A 22,033-nucleotide genomic window follows, 5' to 3' on the forward strand; every position below is an offset into this window, starting at 1 on the left:
TCCAAAAGTATACTATTTGAAAATCTAAATGTCTTAGATTTACAAAACTTTAAAACACAAACAGAAAGATAAGATACGCCCTGAATTTGCCTAGTTTTATTGTTTAAATGAAAGAAAGAGTGTATATTCAGGTATATACACATACAAAAATCTACTCACAACCAGTAAAGCATATAGCAAAAAACAGCCTACAGGTTGAATGTTATATGAAACACGTTAAGTCAGAATTAGATCATGAAGGTGAAGGACAGTCTACATAATAAAAAATTCCTATCTGGATAAAAGAATATTTTGTACAGAGCATCTATAGGTATATTAGTATAAAATTATGGAGAAGTTCGTCTCAAAGATCTTCATGTATAATAACCTAAAAATCTAGTTCCAAAAGATGACAAATTTACTCTACTGAGTACAGTATTTCTCAATAAAACTAATTACATGAATTTATATACCTTTTCATTTTAAGCAACTTGTTTTCATAAAATTCATACTGCTTTAACAATTATCATCTCTATTGAATTTACGAAAATATTAAGCATTAAGTTTCCCCATTATTCCCACAACAGTAATTCCTGATATAAAAAGTTACAAGAATACCTATTTTCTTGCCCACAATGCAAAGTAAGGGAATAAATCTATTGCATTACTTCGTTATCAAAAGCCAAAAAATTAAACATACTCAAAAGAATGGTGATTCAAAGTTAAGTTTGAATTCAAAGTTAAGTTTGCTTAAGTTTCTGCAACTGGATATGCAAACTTAAAGAGATTAAACATAGCGGACTTCTTCTAAGTAAGATGTAGCCAAAAGAAATATGGGCTTTAGAACAGGAAAGACTTGGGGTTGCATTTGAGCTCTGCTTCTCACTAGCTGTATGACAGGATAGTAATACTTCATCTATAAAATGGGAACTACCTTGATAATTTCAAAGATTACATTACATGATAGGTGTTAAATGTATAATCTGGCGTATTACCTGCGACACTGAAGAATCTACACATATTTGTTTACTTTTCCTCCTCCCCTTTAAGGTTCTTAGGTTAGGAGCTAGAACGTAAACTTATCTGATAGAGTAAATACAGTATTAGGCCATATGTAAGTTAGTATGTTTCAGAAAATGATTTTAGTTCACACAAACTGAGTGCCTACTACCTGTCAAGCGCTGTACTATGTACCTGAGAGAAAAAGATGAAAAACATACAGTCCAACCAGGACACAGATATATTCTGTACTACAGTAATCTAGCAAGAGATGACGATGTCTTAACAAGGAAGTGGTAGCAGGCAAAAAAAGGAGGTGAGTTTGAGAATTATCTAGGGAAAAAATCTATAGGACATAGTGAATGGATGTGGAGGAAGACAGTTTGAGGAAGACAGTTTGAGGAGGACAGGATGACTTGCAGGATTCTGCCATTTTTTGTGAGGCTGGGTGTTTTTTTTTTTTTTCCGGTATGCGGGCCTCTCACTGTTGTGGCCTCTCCCGTTGCGGAGCACAGGCTCCGGACGCGCAGGCTCAGCGGCCATGGCTCACGGGCCCAGCCACTCTGCGGCATGCGGGATCCTCCCAGACCAGGGCACGAACCCGTGTCCCCTGCATCGGCAGGCGGACTCTCAACCACTGCGCCACCAGGGAAGCCCGCTGGGTGGGTTTTTAATGTTGATGACTGATAAGCGAACATGGGAAGAAAAAACCAGGGACTAGAGCTGGAGGGGAAAGACATAAGTACTTTTTTTTTAAAAAAATAATTTATGTATTTACTTATTTATTTATTATTTATTTTTGGCTGTGTTGGGTCTTTGTTGCTGCGAGCAGGCTTTCTCTAGTTGCAGCGAGCGGGAGCTACTCTTCGTTGCGGTGTGTGGGCTTCTCATTGCGGTGGCTTCTCTTGCTGCGAAGCACGGGCTCTAGGCACGCAGGCTTCAGTAGTTGTGGCGCACGGGCTCTAGAGCTCAGGCTCAGTAGTTGTGGTGCACAGGCTTAGTTGCTCTGCGGCATGCAGGGTTTTCCCGGACCAGGGCTCGATCCCGTGTCTCCTGCATTGGCAGGCGGCTTCTTAACCACTACGTTACCAGGCAGGCCCATAAGTACTGTTTTGAATAGGTGAACTGAAGCAATTTACACATGGCTAGTTAACAGCTGGATATTCAAGTATGAAACTCAGAGGAGAGGTCAGAACTAGAATCTTTCAGTGAGTCATATGAATGAAGGAAAGCACTCTGGGACACTATATAGAATGCAATATCAATGATGCGCTAAGGGCACCCTCAGGAAGTTAAGAGGTGGGCAGAGTAAGAGAAGCTTACAGAAGAAAAAGAGAAGGAATGGTCAAAGAGACCGGAAAAGAATCAGGAGAGTACAGTATTTCTAAACTAAGGTGGTACTGTAAGAATTTCAAGAAAAAAACTAACAAACCATGATATAAAATGCTAGAGAAGTTAAAGTAAGACTAACATGAGGCCACTTTTTTTTTTACAAAAGGACAAACAGGACAAACCTAACTTTTTACAAACAGGACAAACCTAACTTTCGCTGACCTAAGGTAAGTCTAATTCCATGATATAATGGAATTCAACTGTGCTTGACACAGTTAAATCCTAAAATACAATGCTTCTATACAAAATCCTGATTTAATTTGGAATTAAACATATTTCTATTAAAATTTTGATTTAAATTTAATTTTTTCTATTTTAATTTCTATTTGAATTTAATTCTGACCTAAAGATGATCAAAATGTATGCATTAAAATTCCCCAGATTACTGAATGCATAACTTTGAATAATGTTAACACGTGTTTGGCACTATTTCTGAAAAATGAGCAGTCAATTTTAGCTAAGTAATTGAAATTATTTTCATTTATTTCAAATCTAGGATACATTGCTATTGACAGCATTTACCAATGTACCTTAAAAATGTGAGCTATGTGGCCACTTTCTGCCCTCTCGCAAACAGCATGGGATATAATTTTAATTTATACTCTGCTTTTGAAATGATAACTTTTATTTGGATATATAGGAAAAACTATTTGTCCGTTTATATTTTAAAAGGAAAAACTAATGCCCTTTACTGTAAATTTAGGTCAGGAAAAAAAATGGCTGAAATCTGGTCAGAAATTTAGGATACAAATTCTTTTTAATTTTGTAATAAATAAAATATTTCAGACTAGAAATACCTGTACCCATTTGCATTCCAAAAATACAAAGCTTATCCACTTGCGTCACAGAAACACCTAAATTAAACTACTTTACAACAGACTTTATCTTTTAACCTCTTTCAAAATTCATTTCTAGAGAGCCTTAAAAGCAAGTATGATTAGAGTGGGAGTGTGTAATAGGCCTTGGCATCTAATATTACACCATTGCTAGGGTCTGGTGTATAACACAAACTAAAACTATTACAGAACTGCTATAAGGGAACATAACCTTCAAGAGAAAGTGTGGCTTAAAAAACAAACAAACAAACAACAAAAAACCCCCAGACCCACGACCCACACAAACGTAATACAAATGATTTATACAAAATTAACCAAAAAAACCACTGTCTATAAACCTGCCTAGAGTGATTTTATAAAAAATGCATTATTTTAAAACTACCAGAAATGTTAACTCTGGGTTTGTTTTCCATTCAATACTTTTGTAAATAAATTACAGATTTCAGTTAACAATGTAAATCTATAAACACACAGCTATATTAAAAACCGAGGTGTCAAAAAACTTACAACTTTCAGACAAATCTATACAAATTTACAAGTCAATCTTCTGTTTCTTAAATGCAAATATAGTACTAAACTTAATCCTACTCAAGCACTAGATACTTAACTTAAAAAACTAAACCAGTAATTGTTTCAAAATTTTAATTGGCAAAGATATTACATTTACTTTGACATAAAGTCTTAATTAGGATAAGAAGAAAACCAGAAAATAACAAATTAAAGGAGTATTAATAGAAAAAGCAGCTGACCTCTAAATAGCACTTCAAAAGTCTTTTTTATTTTATCTAATTAATTTATTTTTTTTTCAAAAGTCTTTTGAAAGTCTAGTCCAAAATAGTGTGCTGGTTAAGCAAATTAAAGAACACACACATTATAGAATACTATATAGCCATTTAAATGTTCTGAAGAGTATTTAATGATATGGGAAAATACAATATATAATGTGAACACAGAAAATTATCTATATGGTATGATTCTGCTTTGGTATAAAAATGTATACCTTATTGGAATTAAGGATAATTTCTATTTTCCTCATTATTTTTTTCTATGATATTACTATTATAATCAGAAAGATATTACTTAAAATCATAATTTCATCTTGTTCTTACCTGAAGGTACTAGAGAGTCTTGTTCGATAATTCTCGCGGAGGCCAAATCACTGATAATATACTGTAACCTTAAATGTCTGAATACTGACACAAATGGTTTTCCCTGCTCAGTTTCAAGGAAGGTCATACCTTCAAAATCTGTAAAAGAAAACAAAAAAACAGATTAAATTAAATAGCCATTCTTTTCAAATCAATTTATTTATTCCTACATGTTTTTATGGGCAGGGACACACACACACACACACGTCTATTAGAATACAAATAAGCTGGTTTCAAAGTTTTCAAGGATTTTATAAACTTTGGGTGTGTGGACAAAAAACTTGGGGAGATTTAGAAAAAAGCCCCAGGAAATTAACTTTGGTCCTAATTAGACCCTTGGGCTGGGAATTCAATTGACACCTTTCTGGAATTTGGAGCTTACAGTGCAGCAAGGTGGGAAAAGAAGGCTTGAGAATGGTGGTTAGGGTTCAGGTATCTTTCAAGAATCCCACCACTTCAGTGGAACTCTAGAGCCCAGATGCCTCACTCAAGGGTCTTCACAAGATACACAGGACATGGAACGTTTCTTGGGATCTTTCTAATTTATGCTTTAGTTACATATGATGAACACTAGTTAATATATTAATTCTCTATTAAAATACAAAATAAGATACAAAGACATTGTAGCCATGGATATGCGACACAAGGGTAGTATTTATTGTTAAAATAATTCAAGTTTATCAATTTTTTCTTATAGGGAGAATTTAAGGTTATTTCTAAAAATGCTCTCAGTTGCATTCTAATATGCTTTCACGAGTGGGAAGGAAAGATCTGGAGTTACTGCTATCAAGCAGAGACTTGTACATAATCCCTAGCCTGTTCTCTATTACAAGGTATACCCATGGCAGTGTACTCAGCCTTGTTGCTATTAAGGACAGTAAATAAAAGAAGCAATCCCTACATATAATTGTGCAGAAAAATTTCTAAATTTCTATTGTTCTGATGGTCCTGACCCATACATATCTGCAAAGTCAAATAATTAAGAAAACCTAAGAGAAATATACTAAAATATAGTGGGTGAGGGGACCATGAGTGATTTTTTTGGTCTTATTTCCTGAGTATTCATCACTTTCATAATTTTTTTTTTTTTTTTTTTTATGCGTTACGCGGGCCTCTCACTGTTGTGGCCTCTCCCGTTGCGGAGGACAGGCTCCGGACGCGCAGGCTCAGCGGCCATGGCTCACGGGCCCAGCCGCTCCGCGGCATGTGGGATCTTCCCAGACCGGGGCACGAACCCGTGTCCCCTGCATCGGCAGGCGGACTCTCAACCACTGCGCCACCAGGGAAGCCCATCATCACTTTCATAATTTAAAAACTGTATGAAATAAACCTATAAAGTCCTCACTGATAAACAACTTATAAAGTCCTCACTGAAAAACAAGGGCATCAGACATACATTTTGCCTTATGCAATAAATGTTTCCCTGAAAAGTTATCTTAAAATGTATACTTTTACACTATTGAGGCTGGGATGGAGAGCCTGGAGTGGGAAAACCAGAAGGGGACCACAGCTTATTATTCTAGTTTCTGCCACTTAGGCTACAGAATAATTTCTCTCTTGATGGACTGCTGCAGTTAATCCAACTGGGGCTCAAATGAGCATAAATTTATGTCAACATTTACCTAACATCTATTGTTTCCATTGAGTCCCTTTGCTCCCCACCCCCACAAATATTTATTTATTTATTCTGGCTTTGCTGGGTCTTAGTTGCGGCATGTGGGATCTTCACTGTGGCATGCATGCGGGATCTAGTTCCCCGACCAGGGATCTAACCCAGGCCCCCCCCGCACTGGGAGCATGGAGCCTTACCCACTAGACCACCAGGGAAGACCCCCTTTGCCTTTTTAGCTTCTCCACGGTCCTTATCTTTTTCACCTTTTATCTGTTTTTTAAGTTAAATTTTCTCCTCTACTTTTTTCCTTTATAATTTCTCAAATCCCTCTTTAAATGCCATAATGTAGCTCTAAAGTGTAATTTAAGATAGAAGTTTAGCATTTTGTTCTTCAAGCAAATCAAGTTAGATTTTATTGATATGGTCATTTACACATTTTTGGTTCATGAGCTTGAAGGAAAAATAATTAGCTAGTAAATCTCACTACATAAAATAATTCCCAAAATTTATTTAAACAAGGCAAAAAGAGCACTAAATTTTAATATAAGAACCTCTATTCATCAAAAGACACCTTCAGAAAAGTAAAAAAAAAACTATAAACTAAAAGATAAATGCAACACACACTTATGACAAAGAATCAAGAATATATAAAGAATGCAGACAAATCAGTAAGAAAAGACAAATACAATATTAAAATAGGGAAAAAACCTGAAGAGACATTTCACAGAAGAAGAAACATATGGCCAATAAACACACAAACAGGTGTTCAATCTCCTTAGTTTTCAAGGAAATGAAAATCAATACCACAATATGAAATAGTTCAATAACAAAAAAACAGGATGATATATTGTCCAGTGGTGTGCTGGATCTGGCTTGTGCTGGCTCACAGGAGCTGATGGTATGCATTTCTTCCCAACTCCACATTCAGCGAGGTCACGTTAGTAGCCTGAAATTAGCCATGCTGGGAGAATTTGTATCAGGAAAATTTAAAAAAATGCTACAAATAAGTGATTATTTTTTCAGAGAGGCAGCTTACCAGCACATCACTATGTAACGCATTCATGTTAAGATGTGCAAAATGCCATAACATTAAACATTTTTTAAAAGCAAAGTCAGAGGGACACAATAGGAAAGAAGCACATGAGCAGACTGAAGTTACTAATGTTCTAGTACTTGAAGATTAGTTCACTGAGGTTCAATACATTATTTAAAAAAATGAAAAAGGTGGCCATGCATGGACCAAAAATGATAGTAAACTATGAAAATCGTGAACTAAGGATTACGATTTTTATCTACTTCTTTGCATCTGAGGGCCATTAAAATTTTGTTTTTTCTATATCTGTTTTATCCAGTCTCAATTTTCTCAGTGTAAATGTGGAGTTGAATTAGATAATTGCTAAGGTCCTCTCCAGCTCTAAAATCCCCTAGGTTTATCAGGGCCTGATTTTAATTAAATTTCAATTTAAAACAAAAAAGACAAGTTCTCAATAAAAATTTCAGGCATACCTTTTCTCCTGTTAGAAAACCAGACATCTGTTTCAGTCAAAAGCTGTTTTAAAGATCCATTCCAAGAAGGCACAAGTTGAAGGAACATCCACTAGGTTAAAAAAATAAATTAAAAAAATTACAAGACTTCATTTAGTTTATGATTTTACATTTTCAAACTGCTTCCTTAGAACATAATATCTAAAAACTTTAATTTCCATTTTACGAGCAATTGAAAGAAGTAGAACTATCACATGATATGCTCAGAATTCTTAAATTCATCATGGCATTAATCATGGTCCAAAGATAAAAACTAGATGAGTATATGATAAGGAATAAGCTAATCCCTGAAAAGTACTTATGGTCTCAAACACACTGTAATTATAGTATTAAAAAGGTAAATGTTCTATGTGTGTGTGTGTGTGTGTATATATATAATATACACACACTATTATGTATATTATATATAATATACTATATATATATAAAATATACTAATTTATTCTACTCACCAATTAATTCAGTTTCACTACATACTATGTGATTTTATAAAAGAAAGAAATTAAATATGGGAAAAAGGAGTTTCTTATTGTCTTAATTGCTGTTGAGACAGTATGCAGAGTAATGAAGAGCATTACTGTTTTTTAAATCCTAGCCCTGTCATTTAATAGCTAGGGAAATTACATCATCATGTAATCTGGGCCTCAATTTCTTCATTTGTAAGATGAGCATGATAATATGTCAATGTCACAGGACATTAAAAGAATTAATATGTGTAACATACTTAGAGCAGTTCCTGGCACATAGTAAGCATTCATCGATAATTACGGGAAAGAATGAATACTACCAGTGGCTCAGAGATAGAAATGGACTCTCTACCCTCCTTTAATGACTGGTTAACACAGTTACTAAACTTCCCTGAGGAAAAATAGTAATAGAGTCTCATCTCTATCATAAGACAAACAATCCCAATGATATAACCTAGAAGGTGACTATTCCCAGATTTCACGACCGCGTTAGTATAGACTCAACTACACTGTGAGTGTAGACTCAACTACATTTTTTTTTTTTTTTTTTTTTGGTGGTACGCGGGCCTCTCACTGCTGTGGCCTCTCCCGCTGAGGAACACAGGCTCCGGACGCGCAGGCTCAGCGGCCATGGCTCACGGGCCCAGCCGCTCTACGGCATGTGGGATCTTCCTGGACCGGGGCACGAACCTGCATCCCCTGCATCGGCAGGCGGACTCTCAACCACTGCGCCACCAGGGAAGCCCTCAACTACATTTTTGTCCCATGTTAGCTAGGGACAAAGGCTAAAGGCAAAATTATGCAGTGGGAAAAGCAATGGACTAGAATTCACAGGCCTGGGTTCTGCCTCAAGCCTGCCACTTAATAATTGTAAGAATTCTAAGTTTTACCATCTACAGATCAAGAGTAATAGCCAATTTGTCTCTTCAGAGAGTTGTGAAAACAAAATTATATTAAAAATGTTGAAACCTTTCAAAAGGATGAACTGAAATATATGCCTGAAGTACAAAAGACCTTTAAAAGAATTTCAACATTCTCTAGAAAAACATGTGAAAACTTCATCATAAAGTTATTAATTCAACTAAAGCTCAATTTTGCAAACATTTCTGAAAAACATATAAAACATTTAACATTTCTGATTATGTAAATAACAACATGTTAACTGTTGAAAAAAAATCTGGGAAAAAACAGAAACGTATTCTTAGGAAAGTATAAAGAATACCACTGAAATCAATCACGATATCAACTCCCTAAACACAAAGACTTCTTAACATTTTGGCATATTTCCTTTTACTTTTCTCACATTTATAACCATTCCCTTACCACTGGACACTAGCTGTTTCCAGCTTTTCAATATTATAAGCAATGCAGTGGGGATATCTTTACACACATCATATTATGGCAATACCTTTTTAAGGGCTGTGTATACATCCATCTCCACTTGCATCACAAATAAGTTAGATGAACCAATGAGTTGTTTCATGACATTTATACTAGAAAAGATAAAATAGAAGTAGTGAGCCTCTCTTCATGCACAAGATAAAAGACCCTGGTGGAACTGAAAACTTTAAGTCTTTTTTATCAAAAGAGACTGTGGAATTAAAAATTACATCAGTCTTTTTGCCCAAGACAAAGAATCTATCCGAACATAAGGATACTTTTAATTCAGACAGTATGCTGTGAAAGGTCTTTTCTTGCACTGACAAGGAAACAAAGAGCTTTGCTGTGCTAATTAATCAAGTTAAAACAAGGTCCCAGTAAGATAAGTTTTAGTATGCTCTGATAAAGTGGCAGCCTTCCTCTTTTTTCTTTCCCCCTCATTCAATTAAAAAAAAAAAAAAAAAGACACTTGTCAAAATTCACTGAAAGAGATATATCTTCAAAGTCTATCTTTCACCTCTAGGCTTAAGAGAATTGCTTAGTCATAACACATGTTTTTATTACTGTTAAGGAGATTAAAATCAAGAAATATGTGTTAGTTTAAATTTAGAATGGAAATAATATCAGTAGCTGTTTTCTTTTCTTTTTTCCTTTTTCTTTCCTTCCTTTAAGCCACAAAAAGCCAGAAGAGCATCTGGGGCTTTAAGATGACCACTATGATTTATCTTCCTTTTGAAAAAGCTCAACGAGAAATTATAAAAGAGAAAAAGTGTTTTCTAATGACTTTTTTTTTTTTAATAAATAAATTTATTTATTTATTTTTGGCTGCTTTGGGTCTTTTTGCTGTGCGTGGGCTTTCTCTAGTTGCAGCACACGGGCTTCTCGTTGTGGTGACTTCTCTTGTTGCAGAGCACGGGTTCCAGGCACGCAGGCTTCAGTAGTTGTGGCACATGGGCCCAGTAGTTGTGGCTCGTGGGCTCCAGAGCGCAGGCTCAGTAGTTGTGGCACACAGGCCTAGCCGCTCTGCGGCATGTGGGATCTTCCCGGACCAGGGCTCGATCCTGCGTCCCCTGCATTGGCAGGTGGTCTCCCAATCACTGCAGCACCAGGGAAGTCTCCTAATGACTTTTAAACCAAACATACTGCAGAGCTTTGTTTATGCCTTGATATCATTAGGTGATGATGTTTTGGTAGAATAATGCTTCTCAAACTTTTCTACCAAAGTACCTCTTAAGGGCAAAGGAAAGGAAAGGACCCAGGAATCCAGGAGTAGGCTAGCCATAAGAATAACATTTCTATTAATTTTTGTATTTCATCTTGTAAATCCAAAGAAACTTAATTCTCTCTATTCCACAATGTACTTAAACATAAAAATGTTTACTTCTCTCCTACTCCTCCCCACACCTCCCCCCAAAAATCATTAAAATTGACATCCCAGTAAGCTATGCAATGTTAAGGCTTTGGTTTTGCATATTTCCATCAGAATGCCACACATTCCTAGGGACATTTGTACCCTAGTCTCAGAAGCACCACTGTCAAGGAACTGCAAGCCTGAAAGTGACTGCATAGTCTACTGGCCTTTAAAAGTTCATTCCCACTCTGAATTTCTCAGACCCAGGGCAGATAAGTCATCTCCATTATTACAAATAAGCTCCTAGAGGGCAGAGACCATGACATAATCACTTCTGCCTCCTTCACAGCCCTTAACATAGTACCTTTACACACAGTAGACATTCAGAAATTATTTGTTGAAAGAAGGAATAATAAGCAAACTTAATTCAAAAGACCAACTTAATTGTGAATTTAATTTCACTAAGCTTAGCAAAAAGTTTAAAGCAATTTCCTCAAATGTAATTTCTCAATGGGAAAAGATGGTTTTTAAAATAAACTTTTAGATTCTCTAAGAGCCCAGCAAAAGTGAGGTAACCCTTTTTCTATAGTTTTATAGCAGCAATGAATTTTTCCATTAAAATTGGTTAAAGGAGTATTCATAATATACATTGTATCATTTACAACAAAGAAATTTGTGTAGCATTTTTTCAATTCATGATGTAGTCAAGATACCTTTCATTAAATTGTTCACTTTTTCATAAGCAATATATTTCCACTTTATACAAAAATGTCTTGCATACTTGAACAAATGATAATAAAGTTATTTAAAATTCAAGTACCTGAGTTCTTTAAAAAGTTCAACATTCTGGTGAGTCATCAGATTGTTTAGAAGCCATTCAAGGCACCTGAAATTAAACATGGAATTATTACATTATATATCATGTATCTATGATTTATTAAGTAGTACTTACAGTTAAAATAAAAAAGAATATTAATCTTTCTAGGACATGCGCAAATTTTTAAATTTAACAATTGGAAAGTTAGTATTGTTTTTGTCAGCAGTTAGTAAGGGAATATTCCCTTTATATTAAAAAGAGCATTTCTAATTAAGAAAACCTCATTTTCAAGTTTGTGTTAAATGGTTTATGAAGGGGTTTACATACTTCTATTACCTTCTTTATAATTTGAAAATGGGTACTGCAATTCTCAAGAATTAAAAACATTGCCAGTAGTTGCACTGATATACAGTCAGCCCTCGGTATCCGCGGGTTCTGTATCCATGGATTCAACCAACCGAGAATTGGAAATATTGGAGAAAAAAAAAATAATTCCAGAATGTTCCAAAAAGCAAAACTTAAATATGCCGCAAGCCAGCAACTATCTACAAAGCATTTACGTTGTATTTGTAACTATTTACATAGCATTCACATTGTATTAGGTATTTATAAGTAATCCAGAGATGATTTAAAGTATACAGGAGGATGATTATTTGCAAATACTACACCATTAAATAAGGGACTTGAGCATCCGCAGATTTTGGTATCCACCCAGGTCCTGGAACCAATCCCCTGCGGATAGTGAGGGACGACTGTAATGACTATTATGCCTACTGCTTAAAAAAATTTAATAGAGATGTGCTGTAAAGAGTGGCCATAGTTTTTATAAGCATGTATAACCCACCCACAATCACAAAGACCTCACTTTTGAGGAATTTACTAAATAGTCCAAATGTAAAAACAGACCTTTTATAACAAATTCTATCCTCCCCTTTTTTTCTTTCTTTTTATAGCTATACATTCTCTTAAGAAACCAAAGCAGCCAAATTCCCTAAAGCAGGATAAAAGGGAAAACAAGAAAGGTAACTCACTTTTTCTTTACAGAATCCAGTCCATAGGTCCCTGCTGATGTGTAATAGCCACATACGGTTTTCACATTAACTGTTTCCTTCATTGTCTCACCACACTGCTGTATTAAACCATCCTGTAAATATAAATAAGCACTGGAAAGGCCCATTTCACATGGGAAAAATAAGCTCTGAATATGTGCTTTTACATATTAAAAAGTAAAAAAAAAAAAAAAGGAAGAAAGAAAGAAAACTCATAAGTGCAACAAACCTAAGTCTTTTTATAAGTCCAGTAAAAATACCTAAAAAAATCCAGCAAGTATTAAACTAAATACTTGGAAGTGAAAATGGAAGGGAGGAAGTAAAAGCAGGAAGACAGAGGTGAATATTGCTATTCTCTCTTTTCTGTCCTTCCCCTCTCTGGGACCTTTGCAAATTTAAGCAGCATTCTGTCTGTTTTGCCTGTTCTTTTAAAACTAAGACCTCTTTATATAGTCAGATGACCAGGTGATGGGCTAGGTAAGTAAACAATATGAATCATCAGAAAGTTTTTATTAGTTTAAAACACCTATCAATACCTAAGAAATACACCTAAAACAAATATATTATTGTTTAAAACTTACAATGAATTTTTAATCTAAAATGTTTATATGGAAGATTTCAAATAGCTAACTTTATTTAATATATGGAAAGGACCCCGTCATTTTTTACTCAAATTTCTGAGATATATTCATCATGCAAGTGTATTATTGTTAAGTAGTTAAATCATAAAGATAATGCAGAAAGTGAGTTAAGAACGAAACCAAAAAAGGATTAAAAGTTAAAAAATAAAGTATAATTATTGGAAATAAGTATTGAAAGGATCAAAACATTTATAAAAAATCAAATTACCTCAGCCAAGGATATTTAGCAAGCTATTAACTAATACTTAAAATAAATCAGTATACAAAAGTCACATAAAAAGAAACAACTTTTTTAAATGATCAAAATAAAATGTTGACTCCACTGTGATTTTACACTTACCTGGAAGCCATTCTAGACTCCTTCCCTTTCCTTTTAATATCTCATCTGTCACCAAGTCCAGTGGATTATCCCTGCTTAACCTCTCCAGTAACCAGTTTTCCTCTCCATGCTTTTTGCTACTACCCTCATTTAGACCCTCCCGTGGATTACTGCAATAGGTTTTTTTTCATTTTCTTCATATTAAATGGAATGTACAGTAATTTTAATATATCTAGTATAATTCTCCTAGATGTGGCAACAAATTTTTCATGTTAATATACCTTGAGGTTTTTTCTCATCATTATTTTTCTAATTTATTTATTTATTTTATAATTTTTATTGGAGTATAGTTGATTTACAATGTTGTATTAGTTTCAAGTGTACATCAAAGTGAATCAGCTGTTGGTGGGAATGTAATAGGTTTTATACTCATCTTTCTTCAGTTCATCCTTCACACTGTTCCCAAAGCATTCTGAAATATAACTTTGTCTTTCCCCTGATTAAAACTTTCCAAAAGTACTTATATGTAAAGCCTCAACTTCTTAAAAGGTACTGATTGAGGGGCTTTCGTGATCTGGTCTCTGCCTCCCTCTCTCCAACCCTTCTTATATTCTGTGCTAGATCTATGTTCCACTCAGATTCTCTAATCCTCCATTGTTTCATATTTCTAGGTCTTAGTTTTCTGTCTGAAATGTTCTTTCTTCCCCTCTCTTCTTACTTCACAAGATAAATACATTTTCAGTCTTTAAGGCTCATCCTCAAACACGACTTCTTTCTTTGACACCAACAGGTTAAACCAACCACTTTGTGCATCCACTAAATCCTACAGAAAGTTTATCATCACATCTATAATATTGGACAGCTCTTACTTTACCTTTGAGTCTGTATATCAACCCTCCCTCCCCCACTCTCATTATATTGTGAGCTTCTTAAAGGTAGGGATTATATCTTTATTTACCTTTGTATCTCTGTGCCTAGCTTGACACACTGCTCAATACACTTCCGATGAATGAACAAATCTGTCATTCTACCAATAGATTATGTACATTTAGGTGGTTTACACACAATTATTTCATAATTAAGAAAACATTTCCATAGTAAGCACTCAATGTTTTCCAAACCCATGAACTATATGAATTAGTAATAAGCCACCTGCTTAAAACAGTCAAGATAAGTTATTAACGAATAGAAATCTGTAAATGGATTTAAGACAAGTACCTTCCTTCCACATTATAGTCATTCTAAGATATCCACACAGAAATAGCTTGCATTCATTTTATATAGGCATCAAGACCATCTCATTTGTAATAAACTGCTTTTCATTAAACATTTTAAATGACTTATCATGAATGGAATATTTATACATTTCATTTAAAAGTTATAAAAAAGCTAAGTTTTATTATGGTTTTTGGAACAGATACCTTGAAACAAAAATACAAGTGTGATCCTTTTTTTCAGTACTATGCATACTTACCAACTGCAGCATACTAGCTGCTGCCAAAATGGCAATAACTCGACTGGGCTTTATTAAGACATCATCTCGATACAATGACCCAAATGCCACCTGCAGTGCTTAAAGCAAAAGTATACAGGTAGAATGAAATAACAGTTATAGCTGAAGAGTATTACAAAAATAACAATGACAGTCTTCATACGCTAAGACATATGTCTAAATCTAGTAGGTACAGAAAAGGATAAGATTAGTATCATTAATTTAACTATTAGTAATGGTTATGGACTGATGGTACTAATTTAATAACAATGTTATACATTTCCATCTGTTCTACCAAATCATGCTGGATTTTTCTACAACTAATCTTGACATTAGTTAGTGGTCAGAATTAAGACACCCTTGGAAAAAGTTTTATAAAGATATCCCTGAGCAAACCAATCATTAAGTACAACTACACAGACCCAATGATAATCTTAACCCTGGTGCTTTCAGTGCTTTACCACTGGGGAGTGTGGAAAAGCTCCTGGTCCTATGCATGCCACACTCTCACCCAGCTGCCACAGCTATTTAAGTCTGTCCACCCTTTTCTCTACTGCCATTCTCATGCATGTCCTACATGGTTTGCTTTATAAATGTTCCTTTCTGTTTGCCTATGAGGTGAGTGCTGGGTACTTCCACTTCAGCTATCAAAGACAGGAGCAGGAGCACTAGGACAGGAGTTAGGAGACCTACAGTCTGATGTAGGCTCACTAAACCGCTCTGAGACCTAAAGTAAGTCTCTTAAATCCTCTGGACCTCAGCTTCCTCATCTAAGGTCCTTACAGCTCTAAAACAATACTGACTACATGATTCATATACTTATTCCCAGGAAAGGTCTTCATATATAGGGAATAATCAGTGAATAATGTTAATTGGCTTATTGTTTATTGGTCATACTTCTCCTTCCTTCACTCTACATCCTCTATATCCCAGGCAGATATATTTACAAACATGAAGTAAACAGATTGATAAGGCTGACATGACTAAATAGATTAAAGATACTAGAACAGAACTGATAAACTCTGGAGTAAATTAATATAAAGTTGTCACCTTAGGGTGTTAAATGGAGCTTTCCTCTAGCCAACAAAGTTAGAAGAAAATATTTATTTTCTGTCAAAAGAATACAAAGTTTATGTTTTTATGATTTTTGCATAATAGTAATCATGGTGGCGGTTACCTTCTATATCAATATTCTGGTCTGGAATCTCCAGTTCAATAATATTCATGCTGGACTCCTTCCATGAACCACTGAACATACTAGAAAAGTAGCCAGACTTAAAAACAAAAACAAAAAACACACTTATGCAGTACTTTCTGTGTCTTCCAAATTATTTTCCCATTTCTAACTCTAAGCAACTATTCTATCAAAACTAACGCATCATATTATTTCAAGAGAAAACAAACTGCCAGATAGGAGAAAAGAAATTAAGATAAGGACACTTATTAGGCTTATCAAAATACTTTAATTATTGAAAACCAAACCAAATTCTCGTATTACTATCTGAACTGACTTCCTATGTTACTATTTGAACCAACTAAGCTTTTTACTTAGTTGAACAATTTCTGACTATATTACATGAATATGTTTTCCTTTTCAATAGCATTCTAAATTCAAGCTTAGAAATTATATCATATATTTAAGTATCTCTCATAAACATATAACAACACACAACGTGGATACAAAATAATGTACTGAGGAAGAGAGAAGAGAAAACTAAAAGCTGTTGAGTCCTTACTCTATCTCAGTGGCTATAAAGGGTCCAGACCAGTCCCAAGTCAACACTAATTGGATGATCCCCAAGGAATTAGGGAAAATCCAAAGTTTAGTTTTATCTTATAAAAAAAATTCCAGAATGAATCTGAATTATTGGAAAGACACCAGAATGGATGAAGTCTTTAGTTACCTTCTAGGTAGCGCCTCCCATAACTAGAATTACTTTGGAACGGATCAAATACTAACTACTAATTTTTTAAAATTTACTGAGTATGTAGTTTAAGGCACTGTGAATATAGCAGAAAACAAAACAGACGTTTCTATCCTCAGGGGACTTATAATTTAGCATGTGTCTTGCACTATGATCAATCCAGTTTCTCTTGAGAGGGAAAGCGTTAACAGAGGCATTTTCACCCTTGAATTCACAAAACTGCTTTCAGAGATCAGAAAGAAAGATATGCACCATGTCCTCAAGTTAAGACCAGTATTCTGATATAGTCTCTGGGGTATATAATGCAAGCCAAAGTAAACTTGTTCAAAAAAATTAAATAAAAAACATGATTAAAGTGTAAGAGAAAAAATTCCTTTCAAATGCTTCTACTGAAAAATCTTATACTATACCATCTTACCAGTAATTACTGTCATATCGTGAAGAGGAGAGGGAAAATATAAGCTCCATAGGATAAAAAGTGAATTGTTCACTGTTCTATTTCCACTGCCTAGACCAATGACTTGAAAACAGATTTGATGAAGGAATAAATGATTAAAATATTTGAGCCATTAGAACAACATTTTCTTTTATTTTGAAAGTCTTGAATCTTTAAAATGGGGTGGCTGATAATAATATTTTCACAGATATCAAACAGGTATATCAGCTAAATGACTTAGTCCATATACTTTTTTGGTTTTGGTTTTGGCATTTTCCAGGAGAGAGGGAAGAGTAAGTGCCAAGAACTTTCCATTTACATTCAGTCTTAACTACAAAGCCACATTTCAGCTGAACTTATCCAACTGAAATAATCATATACAGAATAAACAAATTCAGCAATCCTAACTTAAACGTTGAATGGTTTTTCCCTTTTTGTCAACAGAAGGCACCAAAATAAGTACCTTATTGGAGTAATGACAAAAAGGCTGGTATGACAATGAAAACTCAAAATCTGTTTTCTAGACCAAACTAAGTTTTCACTAACAGTGTTCACCATATCTCTTACAAAACAAGACTTTTCATCAGACAGGACTTAAACAACAAATGTTCATGCAAAAGATTACTGTGAAATGCAATGAGAAAGGACAAACCTTATAAGAGTGTGAGTTGTTTTAAGTGACTACCTTGGTTACTCAAATATATAGTAAAATAAAATACTTACTTGACATAAATATATTTTGTGTAAGCTCCACTCCTCTCCTAGAGCACAGATCTTAATGTCACTGTTTTCACCATTTAAAAATAATGTTTGATAAATATATTTGGATGTACTCTTCAATTTTTTCCTGTTAAAAGAAATGCAAACGTTACATATATGTAAAACTGAATCTTTTACTGATTTTGCATGTAACTCAAAATACTCCTTTTGCTCAATTTCTATTAAATAGAACCAATTTGTCCACTGTATAAAAAGATAGAGGGATATTATACATTCAAACGTGCTCATGTATGAAAGGGTACATAAGAAACTAATAATAGTGGTTATCTGTGGGGTACTCTATTCCCAAGAGGGGGAATAGTGGATAGATGGGGGCAGCGTGGAAGAGAGACCTTTCACTATACAGCTTTTTGCAATTTCTGATTTTTGAACTAAGAGAATTACCTATTCAATAAAGAAAAGTCAGCATGGTGATTTTTGCATATTTCCTTATTTAGTAACCAGCACTATGGATGATGTAATACAGTTGCAATAATACTGCTATGCAACTACAAAATGAAGAACAAGAATAAAAATTTCACCCTACACAAGTAATTTAAAAAATAATTTACATTTAATCTTATTTCAGTATCGAACTATTCTTAAACTCCTTAAAATGTCTTTTTCCCCACATTGGACAAATGGTTTGCAGCCTTAGACCAAAGGTTTTCAAAATTATGCTCAATGGAGAAGTGTCTTAGGGGCCACCAGGGAGAGCCAAGGTGTGAACTCTGGGCATCCCATCTAACTTCAACCAGAGAAGCATCATATATTATATTTGTAAACAACTTGGATTTGTGCATAAGATTTAATTTAAAGGAAGAACTGTTATTTTTGTTTTGACAATCATTGCTCAAGATGGTTCAGTAAGTAAGCAAAGCCCTAGGCAGAGACTGATCAATATCTTTTATATTCCTGGCCAATCCTGATAGCTTTCCTAGTAAAATTTTTAAATCTTTTTAAAAAATGAAGTAATTGTTTCAGATGGTGTCTTAAATCAGTGTATTGAACACCCCTTCCCAGCAGACGGTAAAAAATGTACATGCTTCAGTGCAGACAGACTTGGGTTTGAGTCCCAGCTCTACTACCACAGCTCAGTTACCTTAGATGTGAAAAGAGGATATTACTATCCACTTCATTGGGTTACTGTAAGAAATAAATGAGACAATGTAGTTTCCAGTTCCTGACAGCACTCTCCCCAAATTATATGAAAAGATTAAAAGTACAGAAAGGAATAAACCCACAACGGGAAAAAGGTGAGGGTGGGCTTATCACATGATGAGAGAATTCCATGGATCTGGAAGTTAGAAAATAAACTGGAATGGAAAAGAGCAGTGACAACCACAGCCCAAAAGATATCACGGTCTAGGATGGACGTTGAAGCCCATCTGCCCTTCAGAACCGTGGGCGTAGGGATGGGGCTGGGAGGATGAGGTCTCAAGGGAAACAGAAGGCAGAAGTGAGGAGTGAAGCAAAAAATGGGGAAACTTGTTCCCCTAATGGCCTCCCCCACTCTCTATGAACACAGAGTGCAGATAACTTATACAAACAGATTCCAAGGTTTTTCTAGAAAGAAACAGAACAAATCTATCAGGAAGATCTAAGACTTTGGTGTAGGTGTTGGTGCCCCAGACAAAGCAATCCTCATTCTGGCATTTGAGGAATCTGTAGCCTGTTAGCTCCCAACCTATTCACCCTAAATCATGGTTCACAAACTGTGTGCCAAAGCACCTGGAGCACCACAGCAAATTCAGGGATGCATGTAGAATATTCCAAAATTAAAGGAAATCACAGCAACATCTTTCAGATACCATGCAATCTACGCTATTAAGTTGTTTGGACCTAACTATGAGATATTTCTTTAGGACCAGAGGTGCCATGAAAAAAATTACTGAGACACTAAGGGCACTGTGAACCAATAAGGCTTGTGAATCTCTGCTCTAAAACAAAGCTTACCCCACCCATATCCAACTTAGTAGTCAGTCTTCCTACTCAAAGGGAAGGCCCAGCAGAAATAGATCTATTTACTCAAAACACACACACACACACACACACGTGACTCATTCTGAAGCAGACAATCAAGGATCTCTCAACATGAGGAAAATTAACAGCATTAAAGACTATTTTAAAAAAGAGAAAAATTGGCATCAGAGGAAACATATAATTCAGGGAAAACAGAACTTAAAAAAAAAACTCTTAACACTCTAATTTTAACTAGTACATCTAGAGAGTTAAGATTACTACATTTATAAAATAATAGGATGCTAAGCTAAAGTATTACTCAGAACAAGGGGGAAAAAAAAAAAGAGATCTTTGGGACCAAAACCACAGTTGCTGAAATTCAAAAAAACAAAAGGGAAAGCTAAGGAAATTTCCCAGAACACAAAGCAAAAAAGACCTAGAAAGGAAAAAAAGAAAAGAGAAAAGAGGTACAATCCAAGAAATCCAAAATCCAGTTAAGAGGGGTCCAAGAAAGAGAAAACAAAGATAACAGGAGAAAGAGAATTGCAGAAGAAAGTTTCCCCAAACTAGTCTCCAGATTGTAAGGATCCACCAACTACCAAGGCCATTAAAAGACCTACAGTTAAGCACCTTCTAGTTAAATCCCAAAATACTAAAGAAAAAATTCCAAAAGTTCCAGAGAGAAAAAGTCACCTAAAAAGCAAAGAGAATTAGACCAGCATCACATTTTCTCATCAGTATGGTAGGCTAGAAGACAATGAATTAATACCATCAAAGGTATCAAAAGTTATTTTAGATTTCTGCACCCAATCAAAAGATGACTAAAGTGAGAGATTAAATTTACAACTAGATAAGCACAAATTACCTTCTTTTGCACCTTTCTTAGGAAAATATTTGAGGATGTAGTTCCCTCAAATGAGTTCAGAAACAAAAAGACACAGGCTACAGAAAACAGTGGATCCGATCCTAGAGACAGAGTCAAAGTAAGTCCCAGGATAAGTGTAGACCTAGAGAGCAATGGATCCAGATTGGAACAAGAAGATGCAGGGACCCAGGAAGGAGGTCTTGGGTTTAGAGAAGAAGGACTCCATGCAAGTGTGTTAGGAAAGAGAAAAATCTGAAGATATGATGAAGGAATATTATTATTCTGTCAATGGCGGGGGTGGGAGGGAAGGTAGTCAGAAAGTCTAAGAAAATAAAAAAGCAATACAAAAAAGTATTGTTCTAATAAGCTACAAATGAAAATAGGGCCCAACATGATGGAATGTAAAAAAAAAATTCCATTTAATTATGAGGTTAGAAAATTTCTCCCAAGAGAAAAACAAGGGGTTGTGACATTGGACCCAAGATGTATGATTTATAATCCTAGCACACTACTTGACTCTGCAGTGAACAATATTTACATAGCTATAACAACAACTAACTGTTTACTAGATTTCAATGTTTAGAGACAACCTATGAACGAAAAACTAAAGATCTGGTTGCGGAACAGTCGAGTTTTAAGTCTTGTTAACGTAAAAGTAAAACATGCACTTGACAAAAGGTATAAGGTAGAGGAGGTGGGCCTGGAGGCCAAGGCTTTTCATGGAGTTGTTAGTTGAGGTGGAAGTGCACGAGACAACCTCAGGAAGCATATTAGTGCCAACATACAAGATTTTCTTACACCCTTCATCCATGCTGAGCTGAATAAACTAGGCATCTTGTACTGATACAACACATACTAGACTCGGACATGCATTTTCCAACAAAAATTTGCTTTAGAAGCTTTCCATTCCACTCATGTAGTTCAGCGGTTGGCAAACTTTTTCTGTAAAGGTCTAGACAGTTAATATTTTCAGCTTCGTGGACCAGACAGCCTCCAAGCTAGTTTTGTTGGCACGCCAGCGGGCAGTTTCTCGCTTGCCAGTCTCAGCCTTCCACATCT

The 22,033-nt window shown here is 35.1% G+C and overlaps 1 protein-coding gene across 1 annotated transcript in view; it reads right to left on the bottom strand.

The window, feature by feature from the left end:
- The window catches only part of GMCL1 (germ cell-less 1, spermatogenesis associated), a 46,819-nt gene that overhangs the window by 22,663 nt on the left and 2,123 nt on the right, over positions 1 to 22,033 (bottom strand). Inside the window, exons 2-9 of the mRNA XM_065891080.1 lie at positions 18,112 to 18,235; positions 16,205 to 16,301; positions 15,010 to 15,107; positions 12,558 to 12,670; positions 11,530 to 11,595; positions 9,387 to 9,471; positions 7,473 to 7,563; positions 4,316 to 4,453 (exon numbers count right to left, since the gene is read on the bottom strand). Of these exons, the coding sequence (XP_065747152.1) occupies positions 4,316 to 4,453; positions 7,473 to 7,563; positions 9,387 to 9,471; positions 11,530 to 11,595; positions 12,558 to 12,670; positions 15,010 to 15,107; positions 16,205 to 16,301; positions 18,112 to 18,235 (812 nt within the window). The remainder of the gene's footprint in view (positions 1 to 4,315; positions 4,454 to 7,472; positions 7,564 to 9,386; positions 9,472 to 11,529; positions 11,596 to 12,557; positions 12,671 to 15,009; positions 15,108 to 16,204; positions 16,302 to 18,111; positions 18,236 to 22,033) is intronic.

This window comes from Phocoena phocoena, chromosome 14, assembly GCF_963924675.1.
Source record: "Phocoena phocoena chromosome 14, mPhoPho1.1, whole genome shotgun sequence".
NCBI classification, from domain to species: domain Eukaryota; kingdom Metazoa; phylum Chordata; class Mammalia; order Artiodactyla; family Phocoenidae; genus Phocoena; species Phocoena phocoena.